This window comes from Labrus mixtus, chromosome 7 (assembly GCF_963584025.1).
Source record: "Labrus mixtus chromosome 7, fLabMix1.1, whole genome shotgun sequence".
In the NCBI taxonomy this organism is placed as follows: Eukaryota; Metazoa; Chordata; class Actinopteri; order Labriformes; family Labridae; genus Labrus; species Labrus mixtus.
In genome coordinates, this window is record NC_083618.1 from 12,826,008 (window position 1) to 12,841,245 (window position 15,238).

General features: G+C 39.3%; 1 protein-coding gene across 2 annotated transcripts in view; it reads right to left on the reverse strand.

Annotated features, from left to right (window-relative positions):
- Positions 1-15,238, reverse strand: part of cacna2d2a (calcium channel, voltage-dependent, alpha 2/delta subunit 2a) — a 149,291-nt gene that overhangs the window by 101,392 nt on the left and 32,661 nt on the right. For both annotated transcript variants that reach the window (XM_061043073.1, XM_061043072.1), the window contains exon 3: positions 6,800-6,916. In XM_061043073.1, coding sequence (XP_060899056.1) covers positions 6,800-6,916 — 117 coding nt within the window. The remainder of the gene's footprint in view (positions 1-6,799; positions 6,917-15,238) is intronic.

Genomic DNA, 15,238 nt, shown 5'->3' on the forward strand with positions numbered 1-15,238 from the left:
AAAACAAGCCCACAAGCAAGCAAAGAGAGTGCATGACCGACAGGCTGCTGCTACCATTTTGCAGTTTTATAACTGTTCAATGTCAGCTCTTATTCCCTCAGTTTCTGCTGGGTATTTTCAGATGTGGTTTGGCAGGTCGCAGAGGTCACAGGTGAGTAGATCCAAATGTTCACACCAGCGCTAACACATGCATGCTTTTTGGCTGTGCTTGTGACGCGTGAGTGTGTGTGTGTGTCTCAGTGAATTATTAATGGATGTAATGTGATGACAGACGACTCGGAGCGGCCCCTCCTTCCTCTTTTCTGACCCAGCTGTGCCGTCTTGGTTTCCTCGGTCAGAAGGAGACTTGAGGTTCACGCAGTCTGATCGATTAATTCTGTCAAGCACTCTTTTGCTGTCCCCGGCCTGCACAGCGTCCGGTCTGAGATCTCCTGCGATCTCTCACGATCAAAATCAGCATGACGGCAAAGTCACAGGACATCTCCTTCACTCCTGATAGAGAACCAGAGTCTGCCATTTTCTTCAATTCACTTCGGATCTTTCCAATACTTTCCTGTCACATTTGTTTTTTTTGGAAATCTATCACGACAAAACAGACTATCATCAACCCACTTTTCTCTCAGTTTACTGTGGAAAAATCTACCTTTTGACTCATGTGATTTAACATACTCCTTTTATTCTAAGATTTGAAACAGAGAAGTCTGACAAAATCTGTTTGTTTTTTATGATTTAGTAGCTCAATTATTTTTCTTTGTGACAACTAAGCTGATTATTTAGTGAAGAAGAATATGAGATCCTGGAAATATGTTTAATCAATGTTTCAACATTCTTATATCTGTACATTCAAAGCTGTAGGTCGTTAGCTTAGCATGACCACTAGAAACAGTTGGAAACAGCCTAGCTTTGTCCTGAAAAAAAAAAAAAATGAATCTGACAGTTTGTACTTTTTTTATTTATATGAATTTCAAAGCATTGTAAAATCCAAGAATACATTTTTACATTCTCTTTATTTTTATGTTAATGACATATTTCATGTTCAGTGAGTTGTCTACCAGATATAGCATATGTTATGGATGTCTTTAATCTCTTAATTTGCAACAGAAAAATATATTAAAAGGACATACAGACCAAAAACACAAAACTATTTGATCTACTGTATTTTGTTGTAAGAGAGACAACAGTGTAAGAGAGACATTTCTGTGAGCAGTAAACAACATATTCCAACAAGAGGGATGCTGCTCGATACATGTACACATCAGGTGCTAACATCCCAGGTGCGACTATACAACCTGTCAGTTCTCTTTAGATCTAAAGATACTCGCTGCACATCTGCTGTCGTCGTGTTGCAAACAGAGTGAATCATATCTATTTATATGGGTCAACTTTTTTTTTTCTTCTTAAACTGGAGTAAAACACAGATCTCAGCATGAGTACTGGTGTGACTACAAGGCTTCAGAGCCGACGTTTCTGTACTCCTGCTGCTAACGTTTTCCTGAGCAAATCCTCCTGCTTTTTAGTACTTTTCCTTTGCTATAAGTATACCAGGCATCTTCACTTCACCTCCCTGCCTCTTCTCCATGCTTTGACCCTGTAACCATCTCAATAACCAACCTAGTGGAGTGCTGGTGTGTATCCATCGAGCAGCAAGCAGCCCAGAGGCAGCCATCCTTCAGTCTGTAAGTGGTATTGGGATAGTATTGAGATCTGTGTAATTGGATTAGACCAACCTTAGTCCCCTCTCTATTCCTTCAGTCCCCTCTGTGAAATCAGAACTTAAGAGCTTTGACAATGGTAGTTTTGCAGTGCAGCAGCTGATGGGAATGTAACATGATCTCTGTCTGTAGCTCGTGGCCTCCCCGAGGCTGGAAAATCCCAGCAGCCGTCTGACTGACAGCTTCACTTCGCCCGGCTTTAACTGACAGCGTACAGGATGTCGAGCAGGCTCGGATGGTTCTGAGGGGCCAGAGTGATCTCTGGCCTCTGTGGCGATCATATGTAGCATCACAAAGAGGAGCACGGGAAGAGATGAGCGCTCAGATCAGCCCTATCACAACTGTTTGGCTTTCTACACATGACAGGTTACATGGAGGGCTGTGTTCTCTCTGGCTGCTCTGGGTTAAAAGGCCTGTCAGACAGACGCTCTTGTAGCTGCGCTCAGGTGTGAGCCTGTTGCTCTGATAACACGTACACAGAGGAAGACACGAAGAAAGTACAAAGAAGCTCATGCAGACTGGTGCCTCTGATGTGCACAAAGACTCAGAGAACTGCTGCCACCTGTGCAGCATATTGTAACCGCTGAAAAAACAAGTATCCCAGTGTGTATCATTATATTATTTCATCTCTGGGGCAAGTAGCCAGAGGGAAAATGATACCTACTTGAGTTTTCACACATTATTCAGTGTCTTGTAAATTGTAGTGATTATCAAAAAGGTGTAGAAAGATGGGGAGAAAGAATTAGTTGTGTTTCAAAGAGGAAGTTCAGCTTCGACAAAGCGATTCAAGTGTTCATATTCATGAACCTCTCAAAATGACAAATTAAGAAAGGCTAAAATACTAACAATTATAGATTTGAAAAATACAAGATACATTTGAAAACATTTCAATAAAAGAATAAATGCACTTTCCAAAAAAGTTGGGTAAGTTTAATTTAAACTGCATTAATTACCACATAATTCCTGGAAATACATGTTAACTAGTTGTTCATTTTCATGTATTTATTTAATGATCTTGTTAACTGTTTTCTGGATATCAACCTTGAAATAATACTTGATAAAAGACACACTGAAATGCTAAGCTGACCTCCTGTGATCTGACTAAAAGGCTTCCTCGATTAAAGGAGCAATCAAGTGGGATAAATTGATTGCAAATGTACTGATTGGGCACACTTTTGGAACAAGAGCCAATTTTCCCTGCAATCAGCATCTAATGAAGCGACCAACAACATAAAATGCTACCATAAAGTCCATAACAGGGGAAGGACTTGAAGAAGATACATTTTCATCTTCTGCTCAAATGTGGCATAAAATAAAGATGAGTATAATGGGGCTTGCAGAACATACACACACAGCAAACATTGGGGGATGTACTGTATCTCACTCAATTTTTATCTGGCTATGGCTGCGAAGCGAGCGAATCCACCTTCAGATATACAAACGAGGCCATGTGTCAGGCGCATATCACAGGACAACTACAAAAAAAAAAAAAAAATCTGAAGAAGCTTTCCTGAACCGTATTTCATCCTGCCCAGAAAAAAAAAAACCATAGACGTTTATAAAGTGTCCAGGCAACATGCAACAAGCCTGTCAGCCTACCGGGGTGTGTTATATTTTAATTTTGGCACCGAGCGTAGAATCAGATCATTGTTTGAGAAGACGAGTGAAGCCAGAGGCAAGAAAAAAAAAAGAGAGCAGACAGGGATGTGGAGTGGAGGAGATTAAGAATAAACATTGAGGAGGCTTTTGACAAAAGAAAGTTAGCTTGTGCTACTTCCCTTTTAAGGGGAACATTGTGTGCATGGAGCTTTGAATTATACTTTATAGAAATGTATATAACTATTATGATAGGTTAGCACTTTTAGCACTTTTTAATTTGAGCCGTTCGTAGAAATTAAAAGAAAAAATTGTGTTGTTCCATTTGTGGCACACAACAAACTGTACGTCTACAATAACTCCAGTGGTAATGTGAGCCTGAGCAGGTACCAAATAAAGGCTTACCGAACAGACTTTTTTTTTAATTATCTTCACCCCAGCTTTTAAAATGATTAAAATGTGTTAATTTGGGAATTAAGACTAAAGCAACTAAATCCCTCAGACTGACAAATGCCTGCCTCCCCGCATTGTATCACTAACTGAGTATTTAGAGTCAATGTGCATTTTCTCATTAGTAATATAAACAGGAATTACAAAGAATTACCTCAAGCATTATTTAAATAGGTTGCAGAAGAATAATTTCTCCTTGCCCACACACATGTATTTCCTCTTTAAGAAATGTGTGTCAGGGAATATTTTGGGACTAAATAACCATTACAGGGGGTAGAAACAGGCTGGAATATAAAACGCTGTCAATACTGTGCCGAGCGGAGTTTGAGACCTGCTTATCTGCAGACTGCATTAAGACATGGCTTTCACTTTTCTCCCTGTATGAATAATAAGTCCACATGAATTTATGTGCCCACAGTCTAGGATTTCTAGTTTTAAAATCATAACCTGCTTAAATGAAACATATTAACTTGTTGCATACTTTTTGTAAAGGTTTGTGTTCTCTAATGACATAATGACTCAATTTCTATCCACGACTCGTTCCCTTTTACATTTTTATCATTCAACTCCCTTTCCATCTGCTTTTCGTCTTTTCCCAAACTTGTTCACTCTCCATCTGCTCCCCTCCCACCTCTTCTCCTGTTCTGCTCCCTGTCTCCTTCCCTCCCGCTTGCTGCTCATTTTTAAATCTATGAATTTCTGAACATCATTTTCTTGATTTTTCCACGCCCCAGGGAGACATTCTCATTCCAGCCTTTCTCTTTTTTCACCTCATTTCCTCCCTCCTGAGTGAATCGGCAGAGACGGGATGTGAGGTGACAGTGTGGCCCGTGGAGGTTAGGGTGGGGAGGCTGTGGTGTGTATGTATGGTTGTGTGGGTGGTGGTGGTGTGTGTGTGTGTGTGTGTGTGTGTGTGTGTGTGTGTGTGTGTGTGTGTGTGTTGGCAAGGGGGTCAGTGCCATTCCAAATCCAATCCTTCACATGACTACAGGAGACATACAGTAACCTCTCCCTCCCTGTAGAATTAACCTTGCCTGTGAGAGTTTCTGCTCTTTTGAATGACTGTTCTTCATCCCACAAGACCTCATGCTCTTAAAAGATATACACACCTTTTCCCTTTTATAAGGACTCAACTGTGTTACAACATGTCAAGGCTTTCACTTTGAGTGACCATATCTGGAGAGAAACAGTGTGAAAGAAAGTGGACTGTCTCTCATTCGCCCTCATCCTTAAATAAGGTTGTAGGAAATGTGGGTTATTATATTTAAATTATACTCAGTACTTATCCAAAACATACTAGTGAAACTGTAACACAGATAGATGAAAAGCTCAGAGTTGAAAGTGTAATTCAATGGCATTTAAAAAAAAAATAGACACTATTTTATAACTTTTGTACTTTAAATAAACTGCATGTTAGTACAAAATAAAGACCGGGTTAGTCAGATAATCCATTTGTATACAAATGTAGTTTTGGTGAATGTGTGTTGCCCATAGATCAATCAATATAGATGGTCATAGTGATTACAGGGTTTGCATGTTTGTGTGTACAGGTGAACAAACTGATTCAAAAGAGAGCCTCACCATCAGTGTGGAAAAAAATCACTAATTAGGTTTTCAATAGCAATAAATACAAATTCTAATTAGGGAATTAGGGAATTATATGCTCTCAAAAAAGGTGAAGATTTGAACGTGACTTGCTTTTGTTCCGTTGACGCCAGCAGACTCAGACAGTTTGATTTAAAAGCCACATTTTCAGGATTAGCCCAAATGCTCCTTAACTTTATCTCTGGCTTTAAAATAAAATTAAAAATTGATTGTGTATACTTTTCTCATTTCCCTCTCTGTCACTCGTCTCTCCTGTCTCCGTACTCCCCCCGTCTCTTCTCCTCCGAGGGGTTAGAGGTTCCCCACTGTGAGAGCAAAACACATTTCTAACTAATCACAGGACTGTCTGAGCATAACAGTGGGAATAATTATATCCCCACATACAGGACACTGAAATGATAACCTCTGAATAAATCACTTCTTCTCATGCACGTCCCAAACTCGCTTTCAGAATATACTCCTAAAATATGAAACAGACTGAAAAGCCCTGAAAAGTACGCTGGCCTGAATGATAGAGATGCTTATCTCCTATTTCTGTCATTGACAAAACTATAATCAGCTTAACTTTTCAACTTTAAAGAGGAATTATACTGCTTTCAACAAGGGTTCAAACAGAAGGAATGAAGTTGATCTCCTTTCAACACCCAATAGTGTGACCACATGGATGGAAGTTCATCAGCCACCAGCACAGGAAATAAGAGAAAGAAAGAGGAACTGCGAAATGAAAACTCTGTGGTGTCGGCTGAATCAGAAAAGTAAGTGAGGATAATACTGATGGCTAACATGTTCCTGTAGTTGTTTTAAAAAAAAGACCCGGTTGGTCCCGGAGCAGTGTGAGTGCAGGCCAGTAGGGGAATGGGGGGTGCTTTAGCACATTACAGGACAACTTTGCTAAGTGTGAGTGCGCCTTCAGTCTCCAAGTGCCATCCCAATTTGACTTTTTATGGTCTTATTTTTTTTAATTTAATATTTTGATATTTGATCTTCTCTGTGATTGTTATTCTTTTTTTTGGTCATTTTTAAATGTTCTATTTGAATGTTTATTTTCTTCTTTGTCTTGATGCTTTTGATGTCTTGTGTGAAGCACTTTGAATTGCCTTGTTCCCGAAATGTGCTTTATAAATAATTTTGACTTAAAACAGGCATTAGTCCAATACTGTTTATGCCCAGGACCAATCTCGGCTAACAGTAGTGTATTAGGCCCTACATAAATTTTATAAATGTTTGTATTAAATTCAGACGGTATAGTGCACCATAATAGAAAGGGGAAAATGCTTTTTTGTAGCATTTTTTGTATATTTTTTCAACCTTGTGAAGACATCAGCTGACATTCCACAAATGTCAAATGATCAAACAGGTATGTTGGCATCTGTGCACTTGAGTATAATTTGTCTGTAAACAGGTGTTATATAATATGTGGAGCATCATTGTCTTACCTCCAGGGCTTTCCTCTTACTGTTGAGCAGCTTGGAGATGTCTCGTGCCACTCTCTCCACCAGGTCCTTGGGGTTGTTTCTCTTGATTTCAAACTGGCTCTTCTTCTCGTTATAGATCTGCAGACGGAGGACACAGGGAATCACAGGTCAAGTTAGCAGAACCATTAGCTTAATTAAGAAGATCACAGAGGAGCTGTTTGCTTATTCTCAAGGTAACACACGAGACGGTAAACATTTACTGTAGAGCGAGCAGTACACAGCCTGCCATTATACCCATAAGCCCTTGCACTGTAGCAGAATTAAACACAGAACAGAGCCCTAATGGCAAAGCACTTAGCTAGCCAGCTGCAGTCTGGCAGGCAGGATCAAATTAAATAAACGCAAACTCCGGCAGATCCTCACTGCTGGGTGAACACCTTGTATCCCGACGATATTAACTCCCTTGGAACTAAAACAAGCAGCCTTATTTACGGCTTGACGACAACTTAATTTGAGACTTCAATCCTGAAGTTACTGAGGGCCATGTTAAACCTTAGTAACCTATGAAGGATCACCATCCCCTGAGTACAGTGCAAGTAGGAATGACAGTATTTTAACTCAATGTGTATAGCACTCTTAGGGAGCATTACCATAACAACACCGGGTAAAATCAATTAAACAGACACAGACTATGTAAATCACAAAAAAAGACAAGTAAGAGAAGTGGGTTTGGGATGCTATTAGGGTCTTGAATGTTTCAAGAGGAGGGGCATCTAGAGGCAGAGCGACAGATGCATGGACCGCTGACGGAGGAAGATACTTTGGAGATTAGTGTGCTCCCCCTGGATGAATGGTGAAGGCTGACTCAGCGGCCTGTGGTCCGTATAGGATCTGTAGTCTACAACAGAGTACCACCCGAGGGATTACCACTTATCCTGCTAACCTAAGACACCGCAAGACCCACCATCACCATAAAACCTTTTTTCACAGTTTTCTTCTGGAGAAAAGCGAGGAAAAGCTTGTTGCCTGTGAAAATTTTAAAGCAATTAGGGTCTTTTGAAATCATAACTGCACGGCTAAAATGTTGCATTGGCTCAGACTGTGTCTATAATTTCCCCTAGTGTGATTCACTACAAACATACTCTTTCAATCAATCGTTGACTAAAGTACTTACTCACATTTTATATTCAACCTTTCATACATGATAGGATGCAATGCACTTCCCAGAGATTTACAAAAAAAAGAAAAAAAAGTGAAATCAGTTAAATCAAGCTTTAACAGCTAAAGGATACCTCAAGACACGTTTTATTTGTTTGAGCTAATGTGTTTCAAACACAGGGGTTTTAGAAACCTAGGACCCCTGAAATTAAAACACCCATACCTACTTAATTAAAGTGTAAAATGCTTTTTCATGTTTAAATATTAAGAGACGAGAGACAGCAGAGAACATGTGACTGACTGTGTTTTATTGTTGCTGCAGGTACCGACTTTGGATATATGTCTTCTAAAATTCTACACTTTAATTCTACAATTTATTGATCAGACGCTTTTATCCAAAGTGACATGCATCAGAGAGTAAGAGCAACACAAGCAAGGCTCTAGAAAAGAGGAAACAACGACAGTAAGTGCAAACCAACAGCTTTAATGTTCATGATCATCATCAATAATATAGCTTTTTCTTAAAGGTGCAAAGGGACTGCAGATCTAATGGAGTTTGGAAGTGCGTTCCACCACCAGGGGGCGACAGAGGAGAAGAGTCTAGTTAGCGTCTTAGGACCCTGTTGTGAAGGTTAGATAAGACGCCTTTCATTGGCAGAGCGTAGTGGGCGGGAAGGAGTGTAGTCCTGGATTTTAGAGTTTAGGTAAGGAGGTGCTGTAGTAAAGTAGTAATTGAGGCCACAAAACATACTGGCATTTACATTGTTTCTAAGTACAGAGAAATACATTTTATGTATTGAAATCATTGGTCCTACTTTTAGGCCTGAGTTAAACACCAACCATGAAGTTGTGTCACAGATTTAGATTATAAAGGGGTCCAATACGACGTTATCTGGCAAAACATAAAACAGTGTCATCTGCAAAATGATGAAAGCTTATAAAGGTGCTACTAAGGCTTTCAGCATGCAACACAATATCTATTTTTAAAAGCCCTTAAATCTACCACATTAAAAACACAGTCTGTACATACCAGGTTCTACACAGTTACAGAACTGCAGACACCAAAACAGAGTGACTTTCCACATTTGGATTTGAGTTGTTCTGATTACAATACAATAAATGCAGATACCTCTGATACCTCTGATACATGCTAAAATGAGGGATTGATTACCTGCCAGTACTTCCAATCCAATTACATTATCTATGCGCGTGATAAAAAAAAAAACTGATTTAAGGTAGTTAGTCAAGAGTAAAACAACAACAGGGTGCTAGCTGGGAGCTTAACATTATCCAGAGCTTGCCAAATGCTAGCAGTTTTCACTTTATAAACTGGAAAAATACAACCAGTTAAGGCTGTTGTGTATAGTATACAGTCCTGATGTGATCCTCATGCATATCAATAAGACCAAACATGACTCAGCAAACCTCCTTATTCGTACAATGATTACAAACCCAACTCTCTCTTTGTCTATTTGAATTGCCAGAGTAAGGATATCTTTGTGAAATATGTGTCCGTGGCATTGATGTGTTGATGCGCAGCAATTAGGAAAAGGAAACACTGGCGTCCATATGATCCGTCTCAGTCGAGCTGGAGGCTGGGCAGGCAGCCAGGGGCACTTTCCTTCCACCAGCCAACAGAGCAGGCAGACCTGGCCCCAGAAGCTTGGACACTGCCAGCCGAGCACTCTGGCGAGATTGCCTGGTGTCTTATTTTGGCCACCCTCTGAGGAATCAGCGATCTTGCTTAGTTTCAAACAACACTTTAAACTACTTCTCAAAGTGAAACATGAAGGTGAAATCTGCACCATCCATCAAGACACAACCACACAAAAAATGTTTTGAAATGAGTTCTGATGAGTAAAACAGGTGGTTCATTCTTTTTTGTTTTGTTGCTTTAATTTTGTGCTTTAGCTACTCATCCTGAAAAAGTCATTAGTCTGCAATTTAACAGTCCATGAAGGTGCACACACACACAGGAGTAAGTCATTATCCCTTAGTTCTGAATGTGGCAGTCCTCAGACTTGAGACCAATAATCACACACATTTTCACACACATGAATATACCCACACATTAGCACATACACAAATATGCACACAGAGTGAAACGCACCATTTCAAAGGGCTTTTTGTCAAGGTGGGAGAAGCCGTTAATGGAATCTTATTAAACCATAAAACAAGAGCGAAGTTTTCTCCGCTCCATTGACGGTCCACAAACCCCTGACTCTTTTAAGCAATGCATTTTTCAAGTCGATTTAAAAACCATGTCAAATTTGTTTTTAAATCAATATTCATTCCCTTAATGTGTGCTAGTGCTCTCTGCGCCTCCCTCTCCCTGGAAGATTCATTGCAGTCACCGGGACATTACAGACAGAAGCTTCTCTACTCTGAGCTTAGAGACAAATACAAAGACAAAGACAGAGATCAATAGGACTCATATTCTTGCAGGGATTCAAAAATATATATATTTTTAAAAGTCATAATACAGAGTTAGGTGCATTTTTGTACCTTTTTTTTTCCAGGAAGAAAAGGAGCATATTAGAATGTTCCAATGTTTCCCCTGAAAAACACTCTCCAGAGACTGTTTTTCAGTGGAAAATGAATGCAACTTCCTTTGCTTGTCGTGCAGTCTCCCTCTACATTTGGGGATTTAAAATGATTCCAGTATACTGCACAATTCTGCAGCTTCTGCTGCTACAATCATCTAACAGCTTCATTGGGCAACGCACTGCTTAATTACTTCCTCTAAGCACAGAGCCAGCACAACCATTGAGAAATGAAGTCAAACACTGTCATTGTAGTCCAAAAATTAGAAATTAGCATTGAAAACGCTTGCTCAGTTTGTAAATGCATACCAGCACCCAGGTCTCAAATCACAGGAGCTTTGAAATAAGGGTGTAAATCATCAGTTCAAGCAAGTTAGATAACGATACGATATCAGTATCACAAAGTCGCCAACCATACATTTTTGATTTGACTTGTGGCAGGGGCCCGAATTCAGACAATCACATGTACCCATTTAACATTATCAATTACATTTCACCTAATGAAAGAAAGCTATTTGATATGGTTTGACAAACATTGCAGACTTTTACATTAAACACAATTGTATTAACAAAAAGCACAAAGACCACTGTTATAATGTAAAGTGCATTTTCCATGTTCTAATGCAAATGTTTTTGTATCATTAAAAAATAAGGGCCCCTATGCATGATTGTGTTAAGCCACATTGAATAAACATAATAAGCACCAAACATTTTAAGTTACAAACATTTATTTTCCTTCATTCTGATCAATTGTACTGAACCAGCTTGTGTCTTTCCTGCACCAGAGTATAATCATAATCCAGTCCTGTGTAAAGATAAGAGCTCTTCCTTCTCACGCAGAGTTTAGGAATTTGATATCTAGTCACTTTGTTTTGAATTGAAGTGTTTTAATTGATTTCAGTGGTTTTTGTAATTGATATAAAGTGTTTGCTGTTTTTTTGCTTGTTTAACTTTGCTTGTAATGTTGATGGCATTGGAAATGAGGGAAACCTCAAAGACCTTTCAAGAACAAATAAAAACTCGATTGATTGATTGTGTCCTCTTTTGCTTTTCTTCATCGGTCGACTGGAATACATTTTGAGATTCTGCACATTTTGAGCCCTTCATACTTTCTAAAGCTGTATAAAAGTAGCACATGTATAGCTCATATGTAGCTTTGTATGACATTATAGGGTTAACATTGGTTTCGTTTATACACACAAATCTGTGACACATAGTTGTGCACTGAAGAATTGACCTTTATTTTTTGTACTGGAATCTTGATTTTGATTAATGGAGGGGTTGGGACAACGTTTTGACAGATACAGAGCAGCCTCATAAAGACAGAGAAGAGATAAGAGAGAGAGAATGTATTTTGTATTGTTCTGTCATCACTGTTGAGTTTTATGTCTCTTAAAGGCCCATCTAGCAACAGGCATTGGAAGTTGGCTTAGGCTATAAGTGCTGTATTGTGTGGTGGTTTAGTGGCTCCATACTTGTCATGAAATAATGACAAAAATAATTAAATCCTGACTATTGTTAAATAACACAGATTTAAAAAAATAAATAATGACAGAGGTCCAGACCTCGCTGATATTATCACCTACCCCAGTTTCTCTCTGTCTGACTTTTTCTTCATCAACAGTAAGTTTCATAAAGTCGACCAAAACTACACAGCTCCCGTATCACAGCAGGTGCTCCCTGAGTGAAGAGGCTGAATACATAATGTTGGAAAAACTCAGAGTGTGCAGAATAGCATCGTCAGTCTTCTTGCCAGAAGCATTGTTTGAAAGTAAAGGATGATGCACAGCTGTGTGGAAACTGTGAAACAGGCAAACAGTGAGAATTTCAAATTAGAGTCTCCTCTTAAAGATGACGATGTAGATGTCCCTCTCTGACCTTACTTATTTATACAGAGTAAAGATCTTGAAGAAGTCCCGGTCAATCCTGGCAGATCATAGTCATCCTTTGTCCAAGGAGTTAAAGTTGCTGCCTTCAGGCTGCAGATTCAGCCTGCCAGCATGTAGGACAAAGAGACTGAGGAACTCATTTTGTTCCTGCTGCCGTCACCTTTTTTAAAGGACTAATTGTATTGCTTTTTTTCATCTGTTTTTTATCTATTGCATTCATTTATTGTCCATTGGACTTTTTACTTCTTAGTGTCCTTATGTTGTATGCTGATGGCTGGCTGTATGTATGTATTTTACTGCTGACTGCAAAACAAATTGCCCTCTCACAGGGATAATAAAGACAACCTTGAACCTTGAATATAAGTATTACTTATAAAACACTCAAAGGATTGATTGTAATTCTGAAAAGGACTTTGTCTATATTGCCCAGCACCAAATTTACAAAAGTCAGCATGTTATAAATCAGTATCACATAGCAGTTCTGATGTATTGTATCCACCTCCACAGTCTGTCCTCCTCTACAATGACCTACGTCTTTTATTTATCATGTACTGCCACGTAACAGCACTGCTATCAGTTACTCTGCCATTTTGAAAGTGAATCACTTTAGATGTTTGCCTGAGGCACAAGTCTTTTATTATTTTTTTCGCCCCAACTTGGAATAATAAAAATACAAATCAAAACCGATAGTACTGTAAGGCGCTCGTTTCTCTGACGGGTCGGCCATTACTGGATCCAGTAATGGGCAGATGAGTTCTCCGTCCATTCTGGGAGAAAACTTAGCTGTGCCATCAACCAGACAGAGATCCAGCCCAGACAGGAGCAGCCGTCCAATGAGCATTAGGCTGGAGAAGCAGTGTGTGCAGAGCAGCATCGCATGGTAATGCTGGCCGCGATAGGCCTGAGAGGCTTTAAAATCCTGCTTTAGCTAAAGGTTGGAGATGAGTGACCATCATCGCTGAAGGGCCATAAGCACATCAACCCGCCTGGAATTATATTTGAGTGTGTTTGAGCTTGACTCACTCACAGGTAATGGGGCAGCTACAGGAGAAAAACCAAGCACTGTGGCCGGCAACTTTACTGATAATCATAGTTGGAGCTGAGGCCGACCACTTGTGGGTACTCGTACAAAACAAACAGCAGGAACAACAGTCATGAATTTGTTTTTATCTGAAAACACATAAAACCTGTGCCATATCCAACTACAAATGTTCCATAAAAATATTGATAACAATGTCATCCTAGAGTTGTATATTTTATTTGATAATTTTCTTATAATTCTTTAGTTAACTGCAGTATTCAGAAGATCATTTAGTTAAGTACAAAAAATGAATTTCAAATTCAAGTAGACATTGTGAATATTCCAGTTTTCATTAAGTGATGACTTAAATGTCCTTTTAATTGACTGAAACTTGACTAAAATTATTTTAGATTAAAAATTAGGCTAACGCTAAAAAGGTGAAGTAATTTAAATGTGATTAAAGTTAATAAGCATTTTCATCTGAAGACTATGACTAAATCTAAAATAGCAGCAAAAATAAACACTGAAATGAGGTCAGAGTGAAGACACTGTAAGAGAGGGAGGAGAGAGAGTGATCTTTTACACTTGTTGCATACATATTTGGATATAGTTATAGGACATGGCCTGCTGTTAAAGATAGTTGATGTAAAGCCTGTCAGAATGTCTCAATTTAGTTGATTTAGTTTTTTCAAATTATTATTCAGAATAATTTCATATTATTTGAACAGCTCAGGAATGTTCAAGCAGCAACGTTACTTGAATCTTCCTGTGTTCTGTTTTTAAATAAAGGGATGGACAGTTTTTTATCCGATTAAAATAATCGTAAGTTGCAGCCATATGTAAATAATAAATGATGATGATTGATGTTTTTCATTTTTTACAGCATTTGACTGTATAAAAAAAAGAACTTAGACAAAAGAGAAAAAGGGATCAAATGGATGCGAGTGCTTTGTGATGCTGTCCGTTTAGTAAAGAGGAATGATAATTCATGGTTTGGAAAGGCTGTGGAGCAAATTAGCAGTGTTAATCAGTTCTGCTGTTGGCTCGAGGCTGTGACGTCCGGACAGCTTAGTGTGTAGGCCTGTCATTCTCACAGGAAAAGAGGAGAGGTGGCTCTGCAGAGCGCCACTGACGGCCAATCGAAACCTTCTGCTGCTAATGCTCACACAGGATACAACAGAAGAAGCCGTGCCAATCGCCACCAATATGCTTTCTCTGGCAGTCACCATTGTCGCACCGAAAATCACACATGCACACACACAGACAAACACACATACAGATGTACAAATTTGCATGTGTGCAAACTCAAAATGCAAGCCCTCGGTACGGTCTCATACGTGTCACAGATACTCACACTCTCATCATTAGCCATGAAAACTGGTTCCAGTATGCCGAGCTCGGAGTGTCACTGTAAACACACAGATGGGAAGACAGAGGGTGGCAACGCTCCAGAAAATGACTGTTAAAAAGTGGTATGCAGATTCAGACGGCTCCCAACTCTCATCTAACGAGCCCACTGTTTTTCAAGCCAATCCCTGTACACTTGAACTTCAAAAGCATTGTGATAAGAACTTGTGATCACGACATGAAAATTCAACAAACTCACTTTGAATTTTTCCACCCAAATAATTCACAGAGGAGGAAAGTCTAAACAGAATAAAATGTTCAAATGAAGAAGATTTCTGTCTGCTTCAAACATTTTGTATGAGGACTTATTTGTTGACTTTGTCACTGTGTTTGCTGGTAGGACTGATGTTCTTTGGTACTGTTGATATTATTGTCCTGTCATCTGTGTCTAAAAGAAAGGACTGCTTATCTCTCTGTGAAGTCAGCCACAATAGGCTCCGTC